This window comes from Motacilla alba, chromosome 2, assembly GCF_015832195.1.
Source record: "Motacilla alba alba isolate MOTALB_02 chromosome 2, Motacilla_alba_V1.0_pri, whole genome shotgun sequence".
Classification (NCBI taxonomy): Eukaryota; Metazoa; Chordata; class Aves; order Passeriformes; family Motacillidae; genus Motacilla; species Motacilla alba.
The window spans coordinates 135,655,065-135,677,666 of record NC_052017.1 but is presented as its reverse complement, the minus strand read 5'-3'; the positions used below and the strand labels follow the sequence as shown (position 1 = coordinate 135,677,666).

General features: G+C 32.8%; 1 protein-coding gene across 6 annotated transcripts in view; it reads left to right on the top strand.

Annotated features, from left to right (window-relative positions):
• The window catches only part of CSMD3 (CUB and Sushi multiple domains 3), a 580,220-nt gene that overhangs the window by 350,093 nt on the left and 207,525 nt on the right, over nucleotides 1-22,602 (top strand). For all 6 annotated transcript variants that reach the window (XM_038122727.1, XM_038122755.1, XM_038122747.1 and 3 more), the window contains 4 exons: nucleotides 4,108-4,224; nucleotides 10,945-11,160; nucleotides 11,747-11,935; nucleotides 21,093-21,262. In XM_038122727.1, the coding sequence (XP_037978655.1) occupies nucleotides 4,108-4,224; nucleotides 10,945-11,160; nucleotides 11,747-11,935; nucleotides 21,093-21,262 (692 nt within the window). The remainder of the gene's footprint in view (nucleotides 1-4,107; nucleotides 4,225-10,944; nucleotides 11,161-11,746; nucleotides 11,936-21,092; nucleotides 21,263-22,602) is intronic.

Here is a 22,602-nt window from a genome sequence, read left to right as displayed (position 1 = left end):
TCATAAACTATAATATTTCAGTCATAAACTATAATATTTCATTTTCTGATGGGGACCCCCTTCCTCTCATATCCAGATTTCTAGACATTTCATATCACTATACTCTTCTTAACTCTGAGACTAACTTGTATCACATCAAAACAAACTAGCTTTAAATAGATGGTAAATTATATTTGTAAATCTCAGGTGACAGCAAACATACTTAGTGGTTGTTGAGTTTTCCTGATGGTTATAAAAAGCAAAGTTTAAGAGAGTTTTCTGTAAATGTTAAGCTATACAGGATGATCCTGTGCAGGAAGAGAATATACAAACTGACTTCTACAGTAAAATATAAACATGCTAAAACCAGAACAGAGCGCAGGTGAGAATAAAATGGAAAACACAAACAAACAAATATGAAAAAACATGTCATTATCAAATGTGGAGTGTCCCAGAAATATTTTCTGTAGCATAGCTGCTGTGACAAGATACCTAAGTACTTGCAATTGTTAATGCAGGGTTGTAGAGATGGAAAACATATCTTAGGAAATTAAAAAACCCTGTCTCATTACTGATCCAAAATCATAGATTCTTACACTGTTTGCTATCCTCCCCAAGTGAGACCCCAAGAGGGAATACAACATAATGACAGTTTGGCAGAAGATCAAATGGGTAAAAAAAGATTATGAATAAATTTAGGTTGAAAATTATAAGGCTATTTCTAGTATTGCAATATTGATTTCCTGTAACAGTTTTATAGTAGCATGAAATATGGTCTGAAGTGGAATTTTGCTATGAATGACAAAAGTCAAGTGTTTTTATTACAATTATTTATGTATTTTTGGGATGAAGCATGCCCTGCATGTCTCCCACTGAGACACGAGTAGCCTGACTAAAGGCTCTGAAATTATTTGGGCCAAAAATTATTTTCAAAATATATATTGGACCATTTTCTAAGCTAGGCTTCCTTGTTGTCACTTTTTTTTTTTTTATTTGTGATTGATCATGTTACTGAGCAAAATGAATACAGTTGCAACAAAAGAGAGTGTAAACAATCAACCCAATATTGTAAGAATTTATTTCAGCAGAATACCTAAACCAAACTCCACTATTAAATTGGAATCCTCATTCATAGTTACCCAAAACTTGCTTCTTAAATTTTTACATCTTTTCTGATCACCACAGTATATACTTCCACATACTGATCTGTATTTCATATAACCACTTTTATATTTTGTTCTTTTTACTTTTTGTTCTTTTATTCTCGTTGTTGTTGTTCTTTTGTGGTTTTTAAAATTTTTCTTTTTCTTTTTATTCTCAATATTTGGAAAACAGTAATGCAGGCATGTCTTGATTCAACTTGTCTGATTGTACAAAAAAGTTAATTAGTGTTAACATAATGTTCCATTTTCTGCATTAGAAATCAAAAGTAGTGCTTCAATTATTTCCTTAAGTATTCATTCTACTTTTACTCTGTCCTAGCTTCCATCTTGGTGTAATCAGATAAAGTGAAAGAAAGGTAGAATTTGGAAATATGTGTATTTATCCTTTGTTTTCCTTATTTTTATGTGCTCCTTTTCCTTTTCCTTTGCACTCTGAAAAACAGTCAGATACTAGTAGTGATATTATGTGCTTGGGCTGTTAGCCATCTTATCAGGGCCAGTTGCACATCTACGATTTCAGATTTGTCAGCTTGGCTTTATTTTCAAAAGGCTGCTCCCTTGATGCCTTTCTCTGCCATCTGCTAGCCTTCATAGAGTTACACTGAAGGCCTGATGGCATGCCATAGATGTTTTGTCACTATTTGCATTCCTGACATGTTTTCCAAACACCCCTGTAAAATATATTATTTGGTCTATAGCCCATGATTATAAAAACTGACTGTATTTTTTATTTAATGGATGAAGTAGATAGTTACCATCAGGAGTTCCAATAATATGCTGTCACAGCCCTGGCTGTGTTTTGCTAATGTCTAAATATAGCAAGATCAGATGATAAGGTGGCAGTATTTGCCTTCACTGTCTCTTCATCAGAGAAGTGAGGGGGAAAATTAATATGGAAGGAGGTTATTTGCCTGTGGCAACACTGAAGAGATTGGGCAAATGTGGTCCTAGAATGTCTTATTTCAGCCTGTGGTACTGGATTTGCAAATTTCTATCTTACAATTAAGCCAACAAAGGCTAGAAAGTTGGCAGGAGAAATGGCACATACAAAGCAATCATGAAGCTATTCAGACAAGTAAGCATGTTTTAAACAGAAACATAGTTAGAATGATCAAATTTTAGCTAGGCAAGATAGGGCAGCCTTCAACCTAGTATATAGGATGAAATTCCATTTCTGATTTATAAAATAAGGCTTCTTTTAGTGCCCTGAACACAATGATGATATGCAATGCCATAACCTCCTTATGAAAAATAATTGATCTTTATGAAAACATTCCTCACTGCTACTGAAAGGCAGAAATACAGTTATTTCATTGACACAAATGTCTGCTTAGGTACAGGGTAAGATTGAAGATACATTCTGGATATTCTTTTGATTCCCTGTCTGCTGTGTCCTCAAATCAGTTTTGAATTTACATCTACAAGCAGAAAATTGTGCCATGTCCATTCTCAAATACATAGCATTAGCAGAAAAGGCAGAATGAGTATAACATCAATCTTTTACTCCATCAAAGTGTATCAGAAATTGCCATAAGCAGCATAAATATCAAGATATAGCAGAAGAAACAGCATGATCCAGCAAATTACTCACAGCACCTTACTCCTGACGTAAGTAAAGTTTGAGCATGTACTGAAAGGCCAAACTTCTCCCCTCCTTACGAGTCCCGCTGTTGAGTGCTGCTTTAGGAGTTGCTACTGATGTTACAGGAGGGGTAGGAGCAGGTTAAACCAGCTAGGGCAGGTGGGGCAGCATCTCTCAGAGGGAGGCATTGCTCCTACAACCTTTGACAGGCTCCTTCCCTCACCCTCATTGCTGTGGCAGCAGGGTGGGAAGCACAGACCTGAGCAAGAAATAGTTGAGTGACCGCTTATTGAACAAGAAGAGGGTTTGATATTTGTATCAGCTGGAGTTACAGACAAACAGCTGTCATTTGCATCTCTCCAAAAGTGCCTTTGAAGACCTTTAACATCTCCTAAAGAGAAGAATTTGTGTTAATTACTTTGGAAGGACTGCTCTTATGGAGAGCTGCGATCAGCTACTGGAATGGTCTAGATTATTTGACCTGAAACTGGTGACAATAGGTCACTGTTTTATGCTAAAATATTTCTGCAAATTTATTTTGGTAATGCATATAATTAGGCTAAGGAAAATAAAAGGAATAGATGCTTTTAACCTTGAGAAAAAAAAATATAGAACTACTCATTTGTTTTATAATGTATGCCCTTCTGAGATAATCTATATTCAGAGAACTCTGATGTAATGATTTGCTACTGAATTTTAATAACTGTTATTGATATATGATAATTCTAAAATGCGAGACTATTCCTTACTAAAAGTTACTTGATTAATGTTGTATTTCAAAAACCCCAGAACAGAAAATCATTGAGCTGTACATTTTTGCCAGTGTTGTAATGACTAAATTTTTGTATTTTGCATTAATTCAAGCTGTAATTTAATTTTTGTATTGCTCAATTACCGATTACTTTCATAAAGTTTCTAATGAAACTGTAGAAATGCTCATTTTTATATTGGAATCTGTCATTAGCACTGTCATCATAGATATAAACACATAACCAATAATTATAATTGTATTCATGAAACCAGGTCAACCTTCCTTGCACAAGTATTTTAAGTAAATAACTCTTCAACAGCCAAGATCCACCATTTTGACTTTCCAGCCTTGGCTTCTGTTTTAGTAATATTGTTTGGCTCTCTATCATCTGCCTGCATCACTCTGCTGAACTTAAGAATTTTCACAGAGGCTCCAGAAATCTGAAAAAAACAGCTAATGAAACTTGATTTTGATTTTCTTATGTATAATAAACACAAAAGAATTAATAATTGATTGCATTTTTTCTACTGTATAAAAATGGCCTGTCGTCATATCTGAAATTGCTAAATCATTATCTGTATGTTTTCTGTTATTTATATTATTATTGTTGTTGTTATTTTCTTTGTTTCTAGCACTATGTGGTGGAGATGTTAGAGGACCTAGTGGAACAATTTTATCCCCAGGTTATCCTGATCTATATCCAAATTCACTGAATTGCACATGGACTGTGGATGTTACCCATGGAAAAGGTAAATAAATCCTTTAATTTTTTTATTTATTTATTTTTTTTAGTATATAAGTCCAGTATTCTCTGCTCTAGAAGGAGACCTAGGTTAGCACCAAAGCACTTGGATTTGCATTGCTGATTTTTGGGTTTGTTTAATTTTCTTGTAGTCATTCAAAGAATTCCAGAAGTGGACTAGGCCCTTATACTTCCCACAGAATGAAAAGTCAGTGAGAAAGAATTATGTAATGGCTAATCACAGAGGCTGAAGCACAGAAGGCTTTTAAGGAAGAGGTGGCTATTTCTTGATGTTAGATTTCAGGAAAAAAGATATAATAGTGATTTTTGCTCTCCTCTGAGAGGTTAAATAATGCTTAGGTCACAAATGGAAGCTGGTATTTCCAGGTAGCAAAGTTTCCTAGAAATAATATGCCCTAGTTGCTTTAAAATGAAAGGTTTTGGTACTAGATGAGATGGATCATACTTTTAGTTTTTTGTTGGTATTTTATATTAAATATGGGAGTGACTCTTGTACTATGGGTGGAAAGAGATAGAGAGGTCTAAGATTTAATGTTGGGGGAAGGAGACAGAGATAAGAAAAATTTAATACAAAGAGAATAAGGTGGTAAGAACACGAAAAGGAGAATTATAACACTGGAGAGAATACAAAAAAAGAAATAAAAGGAAGGAAGGCAAGCTCAATTCTGAATTTCATCTATGCTCTCTGTGAGAGCATGAAAAATGTGACAAAGTATGGTGATAATGTATTCCTCTAAGAAAGACTTATTGATAACATAAAAATAAGACTTCTGATAAAGAGAACTGTGCTGATCTGTGATGCCCTTATTCTATTTTGTACAAGTTGTGTGATAGTTTCTCATCTAGATATTAAATCACTCTGACTGGTTGTCCTATTTAAAATTTCTTAAAACATTAAAGTGGTAAAGTGTGTCTCTCAAAATTATTGCCCCAACTCTTCCGTAGTCTGTCATATTACCAAGTGATGCCTTTGTGTCAGTGTAATTTGATTCTAAATATCCTCAGTGAAAGAGCCTCCTGAACTTAGTGATGCTACATCACATGCTACATTTGCCTTTGTTACCTCTAGGTATGATACATGGCTTTTAGAGTTGTGGGAATATAAGGGACTGTGTATCTTTTGTTCTTCTGGATAAGCAAAAAAGACTAATAGAAAGTGTAAAGAAACTCTTAGACCTGTAGTCATTTATTTTGCACTCTGTCTGAGAAGTCATTGGATAACAGTACAAGTTTTATAATCTGAGAATTGAAGGCAAGTAGCAGAGATAGATAAGAGTTTAGCTTCATGGAGTAAGACATGATGGAAAACTATGCAAATTCTACCTTAAAAATGAGGTCCGATTAAGCTACATTTTTCAGGACTCTTGAAAGACATTTTATTAACTCTTTCATATCTCTTAAATCAAAAATAGGATTATGAAGAAAAGTTCTTGGGAAGTTTTGAGAAGTTTTGGGGGGTTTCTCTAATTTTCTTTTCCTTTTTAGAAAATTAAGTAGCTTTTTTGGGATTCATCTTTTTTTCTTAAAACCTCAGATAGAGAAGTACTTAATAGTTGGGATAAATAAAAGCTGAAATTCTTGATGTTGTAATATTTTACATGAGCCTTGAGAAAATCCACCATATATAATGAGACTCCTGAGAAAACAAATTTGCAGAAATAAAATATACAGGGGAAGATGTAATAGTAAAAATATGGATACTTATAAGCACATATACACTGATACATGTATGCACACCTATTTATAGACTCGTATTCTTGTTTGATTCAATGTCACGTAATGTTAGTCTTGGGGCAGAGTAGCTGGAAAGCTGCTCAGTGGGGAAAGACCTGTTTGACAGCAGCTGAACATGGCCAGGTGGCCAAGAAGGCCAATGGCATCCTGGCCTGGATCAGAAATGGTGTGGCCAGCAGGACCAGGGCAGTGATTATACCTCTGTGCTCAGCACTGGTGGTCCTGTGTCCAGTTCTGGGCCCTTCAGTACAAAAAAGACATCAAGGTGCTGGAGCGTGTCCAAAAATTGGACATTAGGAGACAATTTCTTCATGGAAGGAGTTATCGGTCAATGAAACAGGCTGCCCAGGAAAGTGCCATCCCTGGAGCTATTTAAAAACATGTGTATGTGGTACTTAAGAACATGGTTTAGTGGTGAGCTTGGCAGTATTGGATTAGTGGTTGGATTCAATGATCTTAGAGGTCTTATCCAAACTAAATGACCTATGATTCTGTAATTTTTATATTGTTGTGTGGAAATGTTATTAAGGAAAAACATTAAGCATGTATGCAATGTCACAGTTTGACTTGGACATTTTGACTCATGCCACTCAGCTGCTGGAAAAAACTGTAGAGTGAGTATTTGCTCTGAGTAGGAAATAATGTGTGAAATCCTCATACTTTGTACTTGGCAAAAGGCTATTAATTCTTTAAGCTCTTCCTGTTGTACTGCATGAGGAAGATAGCTGTCCTTCTATGATAATAAGTCACAGGCTTACTTAATTTAAATTTCTAACAGTTAAGTTCCATGTCACAGCGAACTAGTCCAATAGCACACTTCTGTATTTAAAGGAGAAATGCATATATCTTCAGGATATGGTCATTGCACCCTGAAAAAGTGGATGGAATGAACTATCCTCTGAAGGTACCTGTTCATCTCCATTCATCATGTAATGTCCAGTGGGTTAATGTTGCCCCCAGATGTAGTGTTTATGGGGAGACTGAGTGACTAAGGTTTACACAGTTGCCTTTTAGAAAAATTAATCCCATACATATAAATGGGTTATTTTAATGAGAGGGAGAAATAAACTTTGTTCTGGATATCTCATTTTCTGCTCTATTTCATGGGTAGTATAATTTCAACTTCAGAAATACAAGGAGTATCTTCTACTAGCTACTAACTAGTGAGATGATTTTTACTTTAGATTATTTTGTTTGGTTTTTTTTTTCTATAAAGTTTTGTAGTTTCATGTCAGACTTCCAAGAAAAAGTGTATAACTTGTAGCTGCAGAATGCTGTGTGGTACTTTCTTATTCACACATCTTTATGTTACAACATCATACTGCTGTTACATAATAACAGGTAATTAAATGCATAGTTTTAGTTATGTATATTTTATGTCTGTATAAACAGTTTCTGTGTTTGTATATACTGCTTTAAGTGACAATATTGCAATAAAAATATATGTGGTTTTAATTTTACTCTTCAAGTGTATCTAAAGTTTTAGAATTAATTTTTCATATGTGTTCTTGGGGACCAGCATTATGATTCTTGACATGAGACTTGAATATTTATCTTAAATAAAGTTAATATATCTATTAATCACTATAATGAAGAGAAAAGGAAACACCTATTGACAATAATTATTGCATTTTTTCTGTGATTAGAATGCAATTTAAATATATGGTGAAATGAAATTTGTGGAGTATCACTGGTATCTTTTAAAAGATCTGAGATCAGTTAATTAACCCGTCCCCCAACAGTCTGGATTGTAACATAGAGAGGCGACATTTCACAGTGTTATGTCTTCCTATCTTCATTTCAGATTTTAAATATTCCCTTTATAAAGAAATATGAGGCAGAATGAGAAGGAATCTACCTGAACATATCTTTTAAAATTCTTCCCTGGAGAAGACACAATCTGTCACACAGCACTTATTAATGTGATTAGAATATTTTCTGAAGAAAACCAAATTGTACAGCTACTGCTGTAATATACCTTGGGGTTTTGCTAAGAAATGTCATGGCAATCTGCAAAATTGATTGAAACATTCCCTTGAGTTAAACCTTGAGTGTGATGTTTGAACAATACTCAGTGAAGCTCAGCTGTGATTCACAGGAATTTCATTATTTTGGCTTACTACCATAAAATTTTCTTCGGCATTTCTGATTTTGTTGTTGCAGTATACATGCATGCATAAAAAGGACCAAAAATTAATTTGCAGTAAATGCAAAAAAATATGAGCTGAAATTCAGTCCTATTCTGTATCTATATCACATGTTTTTTTTAAGGGCTCTTTGCATGTGAAATCAACACTATATCCTATATGAACTAAGTTAAAAAAACCACAGACATTTAAGAATTTATTAATTCCAAAGCTATATTTATATACATTAGTTCAAAAGTTATGCGACCCAATCTCAATTCCAGAATTCTGTGTCATTTTTGCTAATTTATGTTCACACAAGCTGGGAGAATAAATAGAATGATCAAAATAAATGAATGGCTTTGCTCATGTAACTAGTAAATTAAGAACTTTTAAAAGCCAGAATAAATCTTTTGGATTATTTATTTTACCATAAGCGTAAAATAAAATCTCATCCAGTAATTTCCATGTCAGTGCTACTCAGTAAGAATGTGTTTTACTGGATTCAGAGAGAGTATGTGATGTGTGTGAAGTTTTAAGAAGAGAAGGAGTTATCTACTTGAAAAATCTGAATGGTTCTCCAGTCTCTTTAAAGGGAAATAAAAGATAAAGGTCTCCAAGATCCAAGATTTTTCTCTGATTGCTCCCATCTGTACGTCCAGCTGATGGCAAGACTAAGCATGTATTCTAAAGATACCAGTATGTACGCTGTTCACACAGATTAACAAGGATGAAGGCAAATATCTTATCGGCTGACAAAGAAACACCAGCAGCACTGAAATAGACATGAACACCACAGGCAAACAAATCCTATTTCTCCATCCAGGCTGAGGGGAAAAGGAGTCTGTTAAAAGTGGCACTCACACATGCACGTGCATGTGTTCCCCCAGTCTCCCAAATTCTGACCCAGGAGCTGGACTCCAGATTCTACTCCTACTAGGTTCTGCCTGGTCTGTGATCAGTGGCTCTTTTTCCAGTTGTCCCCTGATCTCATCCTGCTCCCAAGACAGTCCATACTAGTGTTCACTAGTGATCACCCATGTGCTCACTCTCTGGACAGAAGAGACATTTACACACTAGTCAGGTGTAAAGTTTTAAAATAATAAAGGATAGGTTGCACAGGTTAGGTGTAGAGATTAGAGAGCCTTAATCCTTTCTCTTTTCTGACACTTTTTTCACTCTTACCAAGCATGATCCTTTCCCTTATCTTCCTTTGGCCCAAAACATCTCACCAAAAGTTTTAAGGTCTCCAACTACCATTTAAAAAAAAAAATCTCATCTTCAATATTACTTAATCTCACAAATTCCCTCAAGTACTCCATGGTAAATTTCTAATTTTCATGAGACCCAAGATAAAATTCTTTCCCCCATTATCATCAATTACTAAGATGTTACTGCTTTAAGATTACAGTAATACATTTCATTTACCATCAGACAGAAACATAAGAAATCTGGTCTTTGTTAGTACCTCCACTTAATCCTGCTCATTAAAGCTTATGTGTGTGTGTATACCATTCATTACTTCTCTTGTTTCCTGTCTTTGCTTCCTGTACTTTACCAGGTTCATAAACCAAGTGTCCTTATATTCCAGATACCCATAAAAGCTGTATTTCTTAGGTGTGATTGAGTTACATTAACATAAATGTTTAATGCTATTTAGGCAACCTCAGAAATATTATAAAAACAAACAAACAAACAAAAACCAATAACAGACAATTGTACTGAGAGCTTCTAAAACTGCCTGTGAGGTCTAGAAAAGGTAACCTACAACATCTGAAGGGGCACTATATTTCTTTATTTAGACAGCTTAGTCAAGCAGAGTACATCTAGCTTGGATTTTATTACCCTGTTTGGGAAATTTGGGGCTGGTGGTGGCAGGGGTAGGGGGAGCGGTGCAGTGTTGGGTCTGTAGGAAGGGGAACTATTTCTTTGCTTCTGATTAAATTATGTTTACTATTAAAAATCTATTGGCCGTGAGAGTATCCAAAGGTCATTACTATTCATTTACTATGTTAATCTGTAATCACATGAATGGACCATCCTAAATATTGCATCCTCAGATATATTTGAAGGACTGAATAATTTGTTTATAACTTACATGATAAAACTGAAAATAGTATTACATTGGAGATATCTGTAATCACTTAAGCTAGCTAATGGATTCTTCTGCTTATTTTTCTTGGCTTTTCTGTGCATTTTACAAAAAGATCATGCTCTAACTCTTAGTTAAAAATGCAGAAGTGATTTAATTGTCTGTCTTGATCTTTAAGTCTTTTTTTTGCTACTGTGTTCCAGGAGATGTCTTCCTTTGTAGATGTGCAATTTATATATGATGATTGGCAAAAATTGTACTGTTAACGTATGTCACATCTTATTAAGAGACCTCCTGTTTTTTGGGAGGAATTGGTGATGCTACTGATGTGTCATTAGAATTTAATATCATATATTTTATAATCTTTTCTTTCACTGGTGCTACTCAAGGATATTGGTGATTGTAAGAAACAAGGCTTACCTTTTTTATTCTGCCATTAACTCTTTGCAGTTTTGAATATACATAGCGTGTCATTGGATTTTACACAAAAATGGAAGCATTTATCTCTAAATGCTATAAATCAGATGTCCACATTTTGCAGCTAAAGGCAAAAGTTAAATATGATGTCAAAACAAAACCTACTGCAAAGATATTTTAATTCCAAAATCAAGACAGATACTAATTTTTAGAAAAAATGGATTATTTTAATTTTCCAAAGGATTATTCATAATGCGATGCATGAATTTTAACTTTAGCTTAGTTACATGGATGTTAATAGGGTGACATGTAAATCTAATTCTACTATTTCTAATAGGTGTGCAATTCACCTTCTACACATTTCATTTGGAGGATCATCATGACTACTTACTAATAACAGAGAATGGCAGTTTCACACAGCCATTGGCACGTCTGACAGGCTCAGAGCTTCCTTCACCAATCAATGCTGGTCTCTATGGAAATTTCAGAGCTCAGCTGCGGTTTATTTCAGATTTTTCAATATCATATGAAGGATTTAATATTTCTTTCTCTGGTAAGGAAATACCTGTAATATCTGGCTCCTGAAAAAGTTGCTGTTTTGGTTTTTTTTTCTGTATGCTATATAAAGAAAAAAATATTATTTTGATGAATATATATACTGAAAAATTGTATTATATAATTTTTTCCCTAAGCACAATAATTTAAAAGCAAGTGAACCTCTGTGTCACATGATGAATAAGATGGCAGTAAACTGTAAGACTCATTATCAAGTGAGGGGAGGGAACAGAACTAGTCTAATTTCAGTTACTGAAATTCCAGATGAGCTGAAGTGTCAACTATTTAGTTTTTGTTGTGCCATTTTTTAAATTTGTTTTATATAATGGAGTTATTTATGGCTCTTATAGGAATGATAAATCATGTTGTGTCATGCATCTTTAAAACATTGTGAATGTATTATTTTGCCTTAATTTCAACATAATCTAATTATCAATTTAACATCATACAGTAATTTTGTTTTAAAATCTGATGCCTGTATTGATATTCAGGTGGAAATATACAGAAATTACTAGACTGCAAGATTACATATATGGCTGGTAAAGAACATGTTCTCATATAAGCTTACTTGCACTTGTTTGCAGAATATAATCTTGAACCTTGTGAAGATCCTGGGATCCCACAATTTGGTAGCAGAATAGGGTTTAATTTTGGCGTTGGAGATATTCTGACATTCTCCTGTTCATCTGGATATCGTTTAGAAGGAGCTTCTGAGGTTATTTGTCTTGGTGGTGGACGACGAGTATGGAGTGCACCTCTGCCAAGGTGTGTGGGTACGTGGTCAGCTGCTTTCATTTGCTTGTATGTGTAGTCATTGTCCATGGACTTGCAGATTTATAGCATGGAAAAGCATGGTAATACACCTCTTTTTAATGTACTCTCATATTCTCCATATCTCCTTAGTCAATTTTTTAAACCTTTTTTTAATATATTTGGTATTATAAGTGGACTTCATAGTCTATACTTGAAAGCAATTAGACCAGATCATTTAGACCAGTTTCATAAAACTAGGTCCATTTGTAGGAGTACAGTCAACCTGGACATCCTATGTAAGAACCATATCCTCAGAATATCCTTCGAACACTTATTCTGGTTTCTAAATAATAGCTAAGATAATTGAGAAGAAACACTTTCTGATGATTCCTACCTAACACTCTCCACTCACTGTAGAGGTAGACTATCTATGTAAATTTAACTAGAAATTTAGCTTTCAATGGCTAAAGGATGTTGGTTGAGGTGAATGCTTCCTAAGTTATTTGGTTTTCAGTCCTGTTGAGAACTGTTAAAACTATAAGGTCTCTAAAAAGTAGGATAGTTTGTTAAGTGTCTGCATTATTTTTAGTTAGGGGGATACATTGGTGAAATTTATTAAAGAGTATGTACTATATGGAAAGGTTTATACATGAAAACATCTGTATCAATGTGCATTTAAATTTTTTTTCATACTAAATTGTATGTTAGTTAAACATAAATGTCTTTCAGATATTGATTGCAAAGTATCTATGGGTTGATTATGTGTTTCCTCTTATTTGTTGTTAGTTACTGTTAGTTACTGTTATTAGTTACTGTATCAACGTTTTTGGTTCAAACCACTCCTATATTTACCTCAGTATAAGGAAAATTATGAATTTAGCTTATGCATTAGCAACAATTATATATGTACCTCTAGAAGAGATGGTTTAGATGCTGAGTCAGAGCAATGGATGAACAAAAGTTCTTTTTGTCTTGGGGTTAATGAATTTTTAACAATAAGAATAATCATGAATGCGTGCACAGTCAAGAAGATAGCTTAAATTTCAATAATAAATTTCAGGAAGGGTTAATATAAAATGAATTAGTAAATTATCAGCAAAAAGAATCTTTCACAACAGCATAAATATAAAAAAAAATCCCTATATATTTTTCATGACAGAAAAATAATGTTTATGTTTGCTTGTTGGGGGAAAAGCGAAAAGTTTTAGTAGAAATAATAATTTATTTTCTAGTCTACGTGTTTTCTCCTTACTTGTGAAAATAAAAGTCTCAACTAGAGCGGCTTAATTAGCCATTTTCATTCCTTAAATATCCAGTCATTGTCAGTCTTGCGCTTAATTTATGTGTCATAATAATGAAATTCAAACGTGACAAGAGTAGAAATTCCTGTCGACCACTTATATTGGACTCAAAATTTATGTATTGGTACTGCTGCTCATGTTTGGCGTCTTTTGTCAAAATGATCAATGAGAGAATGCTTCCGATGCAACGTGCACTTTCACATACAGGCAACATCAATTGAGAAGTAAACACTGCTCATAATATTTGTGTTCAGACTGTCAACAAAAGAATAAAATGCAAGGAAGACAGATAAAGTAGAAGTTTGGTGGAAGGCCAAGCATCCCTGCCTGGATACAACAAAAGCTAATGTGTTGGGTTTTGAAACAGACTAGTCAGTCATAATCAATTCTAAACCAAATAATTTGCCAGAAAATTAGCAGCTGTCTTTCCTTTTCCTTATTCAGAAGATGGATAAATACTTGTAATTTATTATTAATGTTATTATTCAATCTGTAAAAATAGTCTTAAAAAAATTGACTTAAAACTTAAGGAATGAAATTTTGAAATTAGGAAATATTAAATTGAGAATATTTAATTATTAATAATTTTTAAATTTTGAAATTATGAATCAACATTATCGAATTATTAATAATCATTAAATAACTAAATAATTATTAGTTATTTGAAATCAGGAGTTAATAAATTATTAAGATTCATTTTAGAAATAGATTCATTACTAAAATAATAATTATTAAAATTATGAATTAATAAATTATTAAATTATTAGTAAATTCTTTTGAATTTTTACTTGATAATTTTTACTTAATAATAATTAATGTTCAAATAGCAAACAAATATAGTTTTACTGAATTTTTAAGGCTGAATTTCTCGAATTATGGTATTATCTCAATTCAGTAGGGCGTCATGATGCGCTGAAATAATTTTCATGATAAGATTTTTCTAAAAAAAGCATAAAGGTTTTCCATTTTTCTGTTCACTACGTGATGCAGCACTTCTTGGCATAGATGTCTGTGGTCACTCATGGGGCAAGCATAGTTCGATGGTAGCTGAAACTTTGGTGTGTTATCTACTCTGTGTTGGCTAACAAAACTAAAACACACTCTGTATGAGTTACAACAAAGTAACTATCACACAGCCAATTGAACAAGCTGTGAATAAATGGGTGTATCTAATGATGACAGAAAAAAGTCCATAATCTTTAAATTGCTTTATTTGAACTTTTCCATGGACAGTGAAAAAGCAGTCTCCTTTTGAGTCTAAGTAATACATTTGTAAAAAAAAAAATCCTACAGTAAGCATGAATGCGTGTTCACTTTTGACTTTATAAAAAGCAAAATCTAAGCTCTGGGTGGTCCTAAGGAATCAACATTTTCCTCAATATGCTAAGGGTTTGTCTCCGTTGTTTGTGTAATAAAGAGCAGAGAAATTGTCTTAAGTTTGTGAATATGGAGCTGCTTTCATAGGGTTGTATTGCCTCTGAAATGTTCTCATGCATTTGGAGCTCAGACATCTTTGCCTAGTTCTCTTTATAATTTTCAATGCCATCAATAGATTACAGTAATTTTCCTGTAACTGTGTTACAGATAGGAACAAACAAGAGCAATTGTTATTGCTTTGAAGGGAAAAATAATGACATAGATAAAATTAAATGTTTCTTATCATCAATAATGGAATGAAGATAATTAAAGATCTTTTAGAACACTGTCATTCCTTAGTTTCATGATTTATTTATTTTTATGCCATACTCAAGTGATAACCAAATGCACTGTTCATATTCAACACACATTTCTTTCTTAGAATTGCTTTTCTTTTCAGTAAAATGTGGAAAGTTGTTTGTATTATACCAGGATTTCTTATGTCTTCTTTTCCTTTCACCTGCCATTTTCTAGTTTTTTCATTCCTTATAAGGCTGTTCAAAACCCAAATTGTATTACCTTTCATTATAACTGTCATGTTTGAATGTATAGATCCTAATTATTTCTATGTCTGTTAAAATAATCTGTGTCTTCATAGCTTCCCGACTGTGTTAAGTCTTTTCCTTTGGCTTTCTTAGGGCCATACAGTTTCTTTCCAGACTGCTAACCCTTCACTGGAAACTATTGACTCTAAAACTTTTTTCTCCTGTGCTACTTTCACTTTTTCTGTTCATTCTTCTCAGTAGGTCATAAACAGTTTCTGGACTTACAGATTTCAAAGGAACTATGCGAACTATGCCCCTTGAAATTATAAAAAGCAGACAAAAAGACATAAAATACCTACAGGCAAACTCATTAATTTCTATTGTGTTGCATACTTTTCAGATAATATTGTACATGATTTTTTTTCCGTCAGAGATTTTTTGCCAAGGTGTTCAGTGATGCGGCTTCTTTGCCAAGCTTTAGTTTAAGTGCTTTTCAAAGAATACCAAGAACAGACATTTCAGAAATGTCTGAAAGGTTATATTGTATGAAAGAAAAAATAAATTCGGCATTGACCGGATATGCATTAATATGGAACCAAGGAAGGGAAGGTGCTACCACAGACATATCTGTTGTAAATTCCCTTATTAGCAGGAGGACCATTAGTTACCCTCTGTGCATCTTATTCTATATTCCATTAATCTTACTCCATCTACATAGCTCTGTCCACTTCTATGCATACAAAATATTAAAAATAAAGATTTCTTTTAATATACTTTTCTTCAAAAAAAGTCCTTTTGCTAGTTTTGAGATTTCTTTTAATATGTGGAATGTTTGGGCAGCATGAATTCTGAGTTTAAGGATTGTGATATCCACTTCTAAATGTCACTGATTCCTCTCAGATCAAATGAATCCTAAACTTTCTTCTGTTCATCAGAAGTAATTTTATTCCCTTAAATATTTCTTCTGTCAAGTGTGAAAATGTTATATGTCTATTATTTTCTTCAGGGATAGGATTCCTCTAAAAAGCAAAACACAGTCATTGAGGTCTCACCATATGTTAGTATAATAGCATTATGATGTGATAAGATTTTTTTAATATTTCTTATGTATTTTTAGATTTTGCATCAAGTTTTAACTGTTCCTCTTCCTCGTGTGGAAATTTTTACTAAGTTCCAACAGTTCCAGCACTTCCTGAATTATTTTGTGGAGGATTTTTTTGGTTGTTCATGTTTTTGGGATATTTTTGTTGATGTTGGAGTTTTTTATTGAAATATATAATTAGTTTAAAGGAAGATCATGCACACTGGTAGTATAAATTCTTCTAATATAGAATGTGGGTTTTTTAATACAATTTGCCTTGCTAACATTAATTCAAAAGCTCATTTGTCATGCTATTTCTTCATCCTCCTGTGATTGATTGCAATGCAGGAGCTAATTATTAAATGTATATGGGACTCCTACCCATTCCTGTCAGCTGGAGGGATCAGTTATGAAAAATAACATTAATAATGGAAATAAGTCTTTCTAAGAAAGTTTTCTTTTGTATTTGGCCATTGGGCATTTGGCCATTGATGTAAAAATATCTTTTTGTAAAATATTTTTTGGGTCATAAATACAGGATCTTCCCAGATCTAGAAATACTATCTTTCATTATAAAAAAAATAATGTAGTCATAAACCAGCCAAAGTATATTAAAAATAAGTTTAATTCACAAACAGCTGCATCAATCTTTTGATGTTCAGGTCAAATTGCATATACATAATAAGAAATTTCTGTTCATCATTTTTGTCTATATGAAAGGAAGTCTTGTATTTTGGAACAATGTAAAATTAAAGGAAATCCCATAATTTTTACTGATTGAAGAAGATAATATTCTATTTACTTTTTACATCAGTGTAGGGTTCCCTATATTTAACCGATCAGAATATAAAAACTGCCTGGAAAATTTGTGATGACCTTATGATTCATGCTATTCACAGAAATAAAGCTTTAGCAACAATTTAATCCTTTCTGAATTTTTTGTGCTACCATCTCTTTTACTGCTATGTATTGACAAGAAACTATTTTCTGTTTTCTGTCAGCCTTCAGTTGAAGAGGTAGAACGTCTGAAGACAAACAGCTTTATAAGACACCCTTTGTTGAGCACTGAATTTAGATACAGTTTCTGAAGTACCTGTTTATTTAGAATTTAGTACAAAATTGTATAAAGATAAAATCCTTTTTGGAATGCTTCTGCTTACCTGCCCAGTCAAGCTTTTGCAATACACAGTCTCCTTACCAAGAGACACATCTTTTCAAAACACAGGACTCCTAGTCGTAGCTCTTATCTTTTGATTCTAAAGGATTGTATTGAAGAAAATAATTTCCCTCTGTCTGAATTTTGATCTGTAAGAGCACACAGTGTGTTTTTTATTCATAATTATTTATGGCAAGAATTTAGTCGGCTAAATTGTGAGGAATGTTGCAATAGTCTCCTTTCTTTTTTTTTTTTTAAGCCTTTCAATTCATTGAAGAATTGAGTTCAAATGGTTAAGTTACCCAAATAGATGCATTTCTTTCATTGGTTACAATCACATTACCATCACAATGACATTTCCCTTGCTTACAAAATTTAACTGCACTAATAAACAGCAGTTAAAATTCATCTGTCTTATTATGGAAAGGTACAATGAACACACATTCATAACAAAAAGCATCACAGTCTGTCACTGTACTTATCTTGTTACAGAAGTTTTTACTTTTCATTATTTTTCTTTTTTTTATTTTTTTACTTTCCTTTCTAATACTGAAATGAATCTATTATTTCTGTCACAGTCTGGAAACAGTAATTGACTTCAGTAATTTACTTACTGTTACATACTTCTACTTTATATTAGGCTGAATTAAAGTCTTTGTGAAAATATATCTGGATGTGGAATATTTTTCCTAGATGTTTTCATACAGGAAAGTGTAGGGCAGGTTCTAAGTTTCAACTGAAACAAGTAGTTTTTGTAAAAAAACACAAAACTTTATTAATAAAGCAACCTGATTTTTATCACTGTTGAACAGGGAATATTACTAAAATGAAACAAATACAGTAACAAAATATTTGTAAATTCTGAAAACGGCTCTACTATGATTTGAAGAATGGTTACAGACTCTCTGATCCACTGTAATTTTTCCTTTACTTCTGAAGTCCTGTTTTGTCACCTCCTTTCTATGTTTCCCTGTTTACACATATTCCCTTAATTTCATCCTGGTTTGCCTCTTAAGTTTCTTTTTATCTTTCATTCACTGTAATGCCTGTTAAAATTATATTGCAAACACTTTGAAAAAAAATTGCATGTGTTTAATATTTGGATTTATTTTAAACTTAAGAACTCCCCTGACATTATTTTTTCTGGACACTTTTTTACTCAGCACATAAATGCATATATAATCATTATGGTGTTTTTTTATCTTTGCTTTAGTATTAATATCAGAGAATAGAAAGAAACTGTATGTCCCATGAAGCTCATATCATATGATTTTAAACAATATAACATGTTTAGAGATAGGAGTGGAGATTCTCAGATATAACTATCTATGGTGCAGTTTGGAATGTCTTGCAATATTAATTGTGGACCCTCCCAGTTTGATTTAGCACTTGATCCAACTCTCGTCTTTGTCTGAGCATGTGTTTGATGCCTTATGGTCGGTTGTTCTGTTGTGGGTTTTTAAGCCATAATTTGCACTGACAGGAGGCAAAGAGAGAAGCCAGGAGCTAACTGTTGATTTTGTCAGAATTCTGCTGATAAGTGTACAAAAGAAGCAACTGGAGGACTGTGTGCCTGCATGGGACTGTGATGATGCTATGGGAGAAATTCTATTATATTGTGGTTTTTGGCACTGCATTTACTAAACTAGCTTTCTTGTTGGCTAACACAAGATACAAAGAATCACAGAATGGTTTGGGTTGGAAGGAACCTTTGAAGATCATGTGGTATATCCATTTGCCATAGGCAGGAACATTTTTTAATCAATCATGTTGCTCAAGCCCCATTCAACCTGACTTTGGACACTTCCAGGGATGGGACATCCACAACTTGGAACACAATATTCTCTCTCTAAATTCAGAAAATCATTTTGATAAATACGATGACATGAAACACAATTACATGATTGCATCCTTCTTCTTAACAGAAAACTTAGCATGATTGTAAAACACTAGTTGAAATTGTCTTAACAGTTAACTTACTGCTGTGTTCAGATTTTAAAAAATTGCTTTGAATTACAGTTCTGACATAGCCCAGAGTTGTTGGATCAACTTAATACCATAATTACCTTGTGCCTTTTGGCTTTTATATCTCTCTGGATTGCAAAAAGAGATCTCACAATCCTGAAATTACAATCATCTTACTCCTTTCTGTTGTAATTCAAAGTGACCTACGCATCTTTGAAATAGGAAACACCCATTTATTTGAGAGTGCAATAAAATGATAGCTGTGATCATGTGGAATAGAAGGTTTTCCATTTCTGCCTAGATTGTGTGTATCCAGCTGTTCCAGGACAAAATAGTCTCACCTGAATTATTTGGGTACTTGTTCTATATTGTTGAATTAGATGTAGTCATCAAGCATTTGTTCTTTGATCTGTGGCTGATTTGGATTTCTGTGCAATGTCTGCTTCAGTTGCATACAGAAAGGGTAGTTTATCAAGTTGGGGTTTTTTTGTCATTGCTGTCTTTTAATTGCATGTTAAAAGTGTATATTTTAATATCCTGAATGTTACTCAGGTCTGGGGTGGAAATTATAAAAATGTTAAAAACAAATAAAAGCTTTTAGAATAGACACCATAGTTTGCCTAAACATCTTCTAAAACATTAAGATTACCACATAGTTTTGCACAACAACATTACTTATTCTGTGAAATTATAAATCAGTTGAATTCCCAGGTTAAAATAATAGAGATGCATTCTCATGAGGGTAAAAGAAGTGACAACTGAAATAACCCTGAAAACAAACATAAACCCAGAAAATTTAGTGATACAATTAAATTCAAAATTAATCTAAATCGGTTAAAATACAGGAAATAGTTCTGTACTTGCACTATAATGGCCACATATCAAGACTAAATAAAAAGGGAAGCAAAGAATTGTAATAGCTTTTCAGTGTCTATTTAAAATATGTGGTAACAAAATGCTAAAAATTACTTAATTAAAATTATGTATATAGTCCAATATATGATAGGAAATGAAGTTAGTTTATAATGCCTAATGAAGCATTGCCACAAGTGTTTATGTTTCTAGGGGGTTTTTGGGTGATTAAATGAATTGCCAAAATCTTTGATTATAAGGTTTACTTCTTGAAATAACTGTATCACCTGAAAATAATTAAATTATTTCTATTTTTCCCCTAGGAGTTATGTTTATCTTCTTTTCTTGTTATTGATTTTTTTTTCTATATTTATCTGGTAGCTATTACATAATATTTTACTACTGTAATTTACACCATTGACTATGTTGGTTATCTTGGTTAAAAAGACCAGAGGAAAAAAAATCTGGTTTTCATTAATCTATGTAAAAATGTATTTACCTACACATATATTTATTCACATGTGTGTGTATATATAAATAAATATTCATATAAATTTATAGAATTCTTCTAATTTCATTTAATTTGCACATCTTTATGAATTTCAGTGTTGGAGAAATTAAAACAAAACCAACAAAATTCAAGGAAGATCCTAAAAAACAATATGATTATGAAATGTGTAATTTATATGATTTTAGCTCTCAATGGTTTTTGACATACTTTTACTAAAGTATGGCAATTTAGAAATATTCTTGTAGACTCCAATCACCATCATGATCATGTACTTAAAACTGGATTTTAGATAATAATAACATTATTAATGTTGAACTAGGTTACATTAACATTACCATTATCACCATTACTAAAATATTTATATGTTCTATTAAAACATGCCTTAACTTTTTTTTTTTTTTTAATTGCAGCTGAATGTGGAGCCTCCACAACAAATAATGAAGGAATCTTACTGTCCCCCAATTATCCTCTTAACTATGAAAACAACCATGAATGTATTTATAGCATTCAGGTACAAGCAGGGAAAGGAATCAATATTTCTGCCAGAACATTTCACTTAGCCCAAGGAGATGTTCTTAAGGTATGTAATCATGTAACTTATTTGTTATTTCTCAATTTCTAGTACCTCCCGTCACTGAGATTTATCTGCAATAGTACAGTACCAGGTAAGTGGATATAAAGCATCTCTTAAAAAATATCTTACTAAACTGGTTCTATTTTTAAGACGCTAAAAATTAGGCACCCTCAGGTGCACCTATAGTCTGTTTCTTAACACATGTTTTTCTGCACAGAGATAATTAAAAAAAGAGGTTGAAAAAATGAAACAAATGTTGCCTTAATGGTTATTTGTATTGTATTTTTAGTGTTAAATATTCATCAGTTACATCTTTGGATTTGTTTTCTTCCACAGTGTCTTCATAACTTGAGCTGCGATCTAAACATAATAAAACATAACACCCATAACTTTAATTTAACACAGTCTAAATGCTGCCTTTTGTACCTAAGTTTTACACTTTAAATTACTTTAATCTGGTGTGCATGGAAAAAAGAAACAACAAGAGGGAAAGAAGGATACTACCACCTACCAGAGTTTGATACAGTGATTTCCCCCATCTTTGATTTGTTCATAGACTTTATTATTGCACTCCAAAAAGTATAGTTCCAGATACATGTATTACTTAGCCATCTACACATTTAAAACTGATGTTGGTCAGGGTGTCTTTTCATATATGCCATCTGCAATTGCACACCAATGCAATAAGATATCTGTGATTAAATAATTGTCCAATTGTTCTGAATATGTAATTTAATTAAATTTGCTTCTAAATCAAAGCAACAAGAGGTACCATGCCAATAATGTTTTATTTTAAAAAAGTTTTTCTGCCATATTCTTATTAGTTATGTAATAAGTACCCTGTACTCATTAAATAAGAAGGATTATGAAAATATCTATTCCTAAGAAACAACTCTGATTCATACTGGGGTTTATCTCATCTAAATGTAACCATCTGTGTATTAGGGTGGGGTTTCTGTCTTTAGTTGTCAGACACAAGCATTTCCAAAATGGGCTAATTATACCTAAAGTACAAGCAGACCTAAACCACTAATGTAAAATGAAATTAGGCATCAAAAAGAAAAAGCAAATCAAATGGTTTAAAAAAATACTATGCTCTTCTTAAAGCAAAACAGAAGCAAAGAAAAATGAACCAAAAGGTACTAGATACCCAGAATGCACAGGTGTGTTTATTTTATATTAAAATTGTTGTTTATTTAAGAACCAAGTGGATGCCCTTTAAGTGTTACATTAATTAATTTTGAAAGATTTAATTTGAAAGCTGTTTAGTATTTATTAAAATATAAGTAGTATGGGAAAAAAACCCTCAAACCAAACAATGAACCAACCAGACTAGTTGTTCAAGT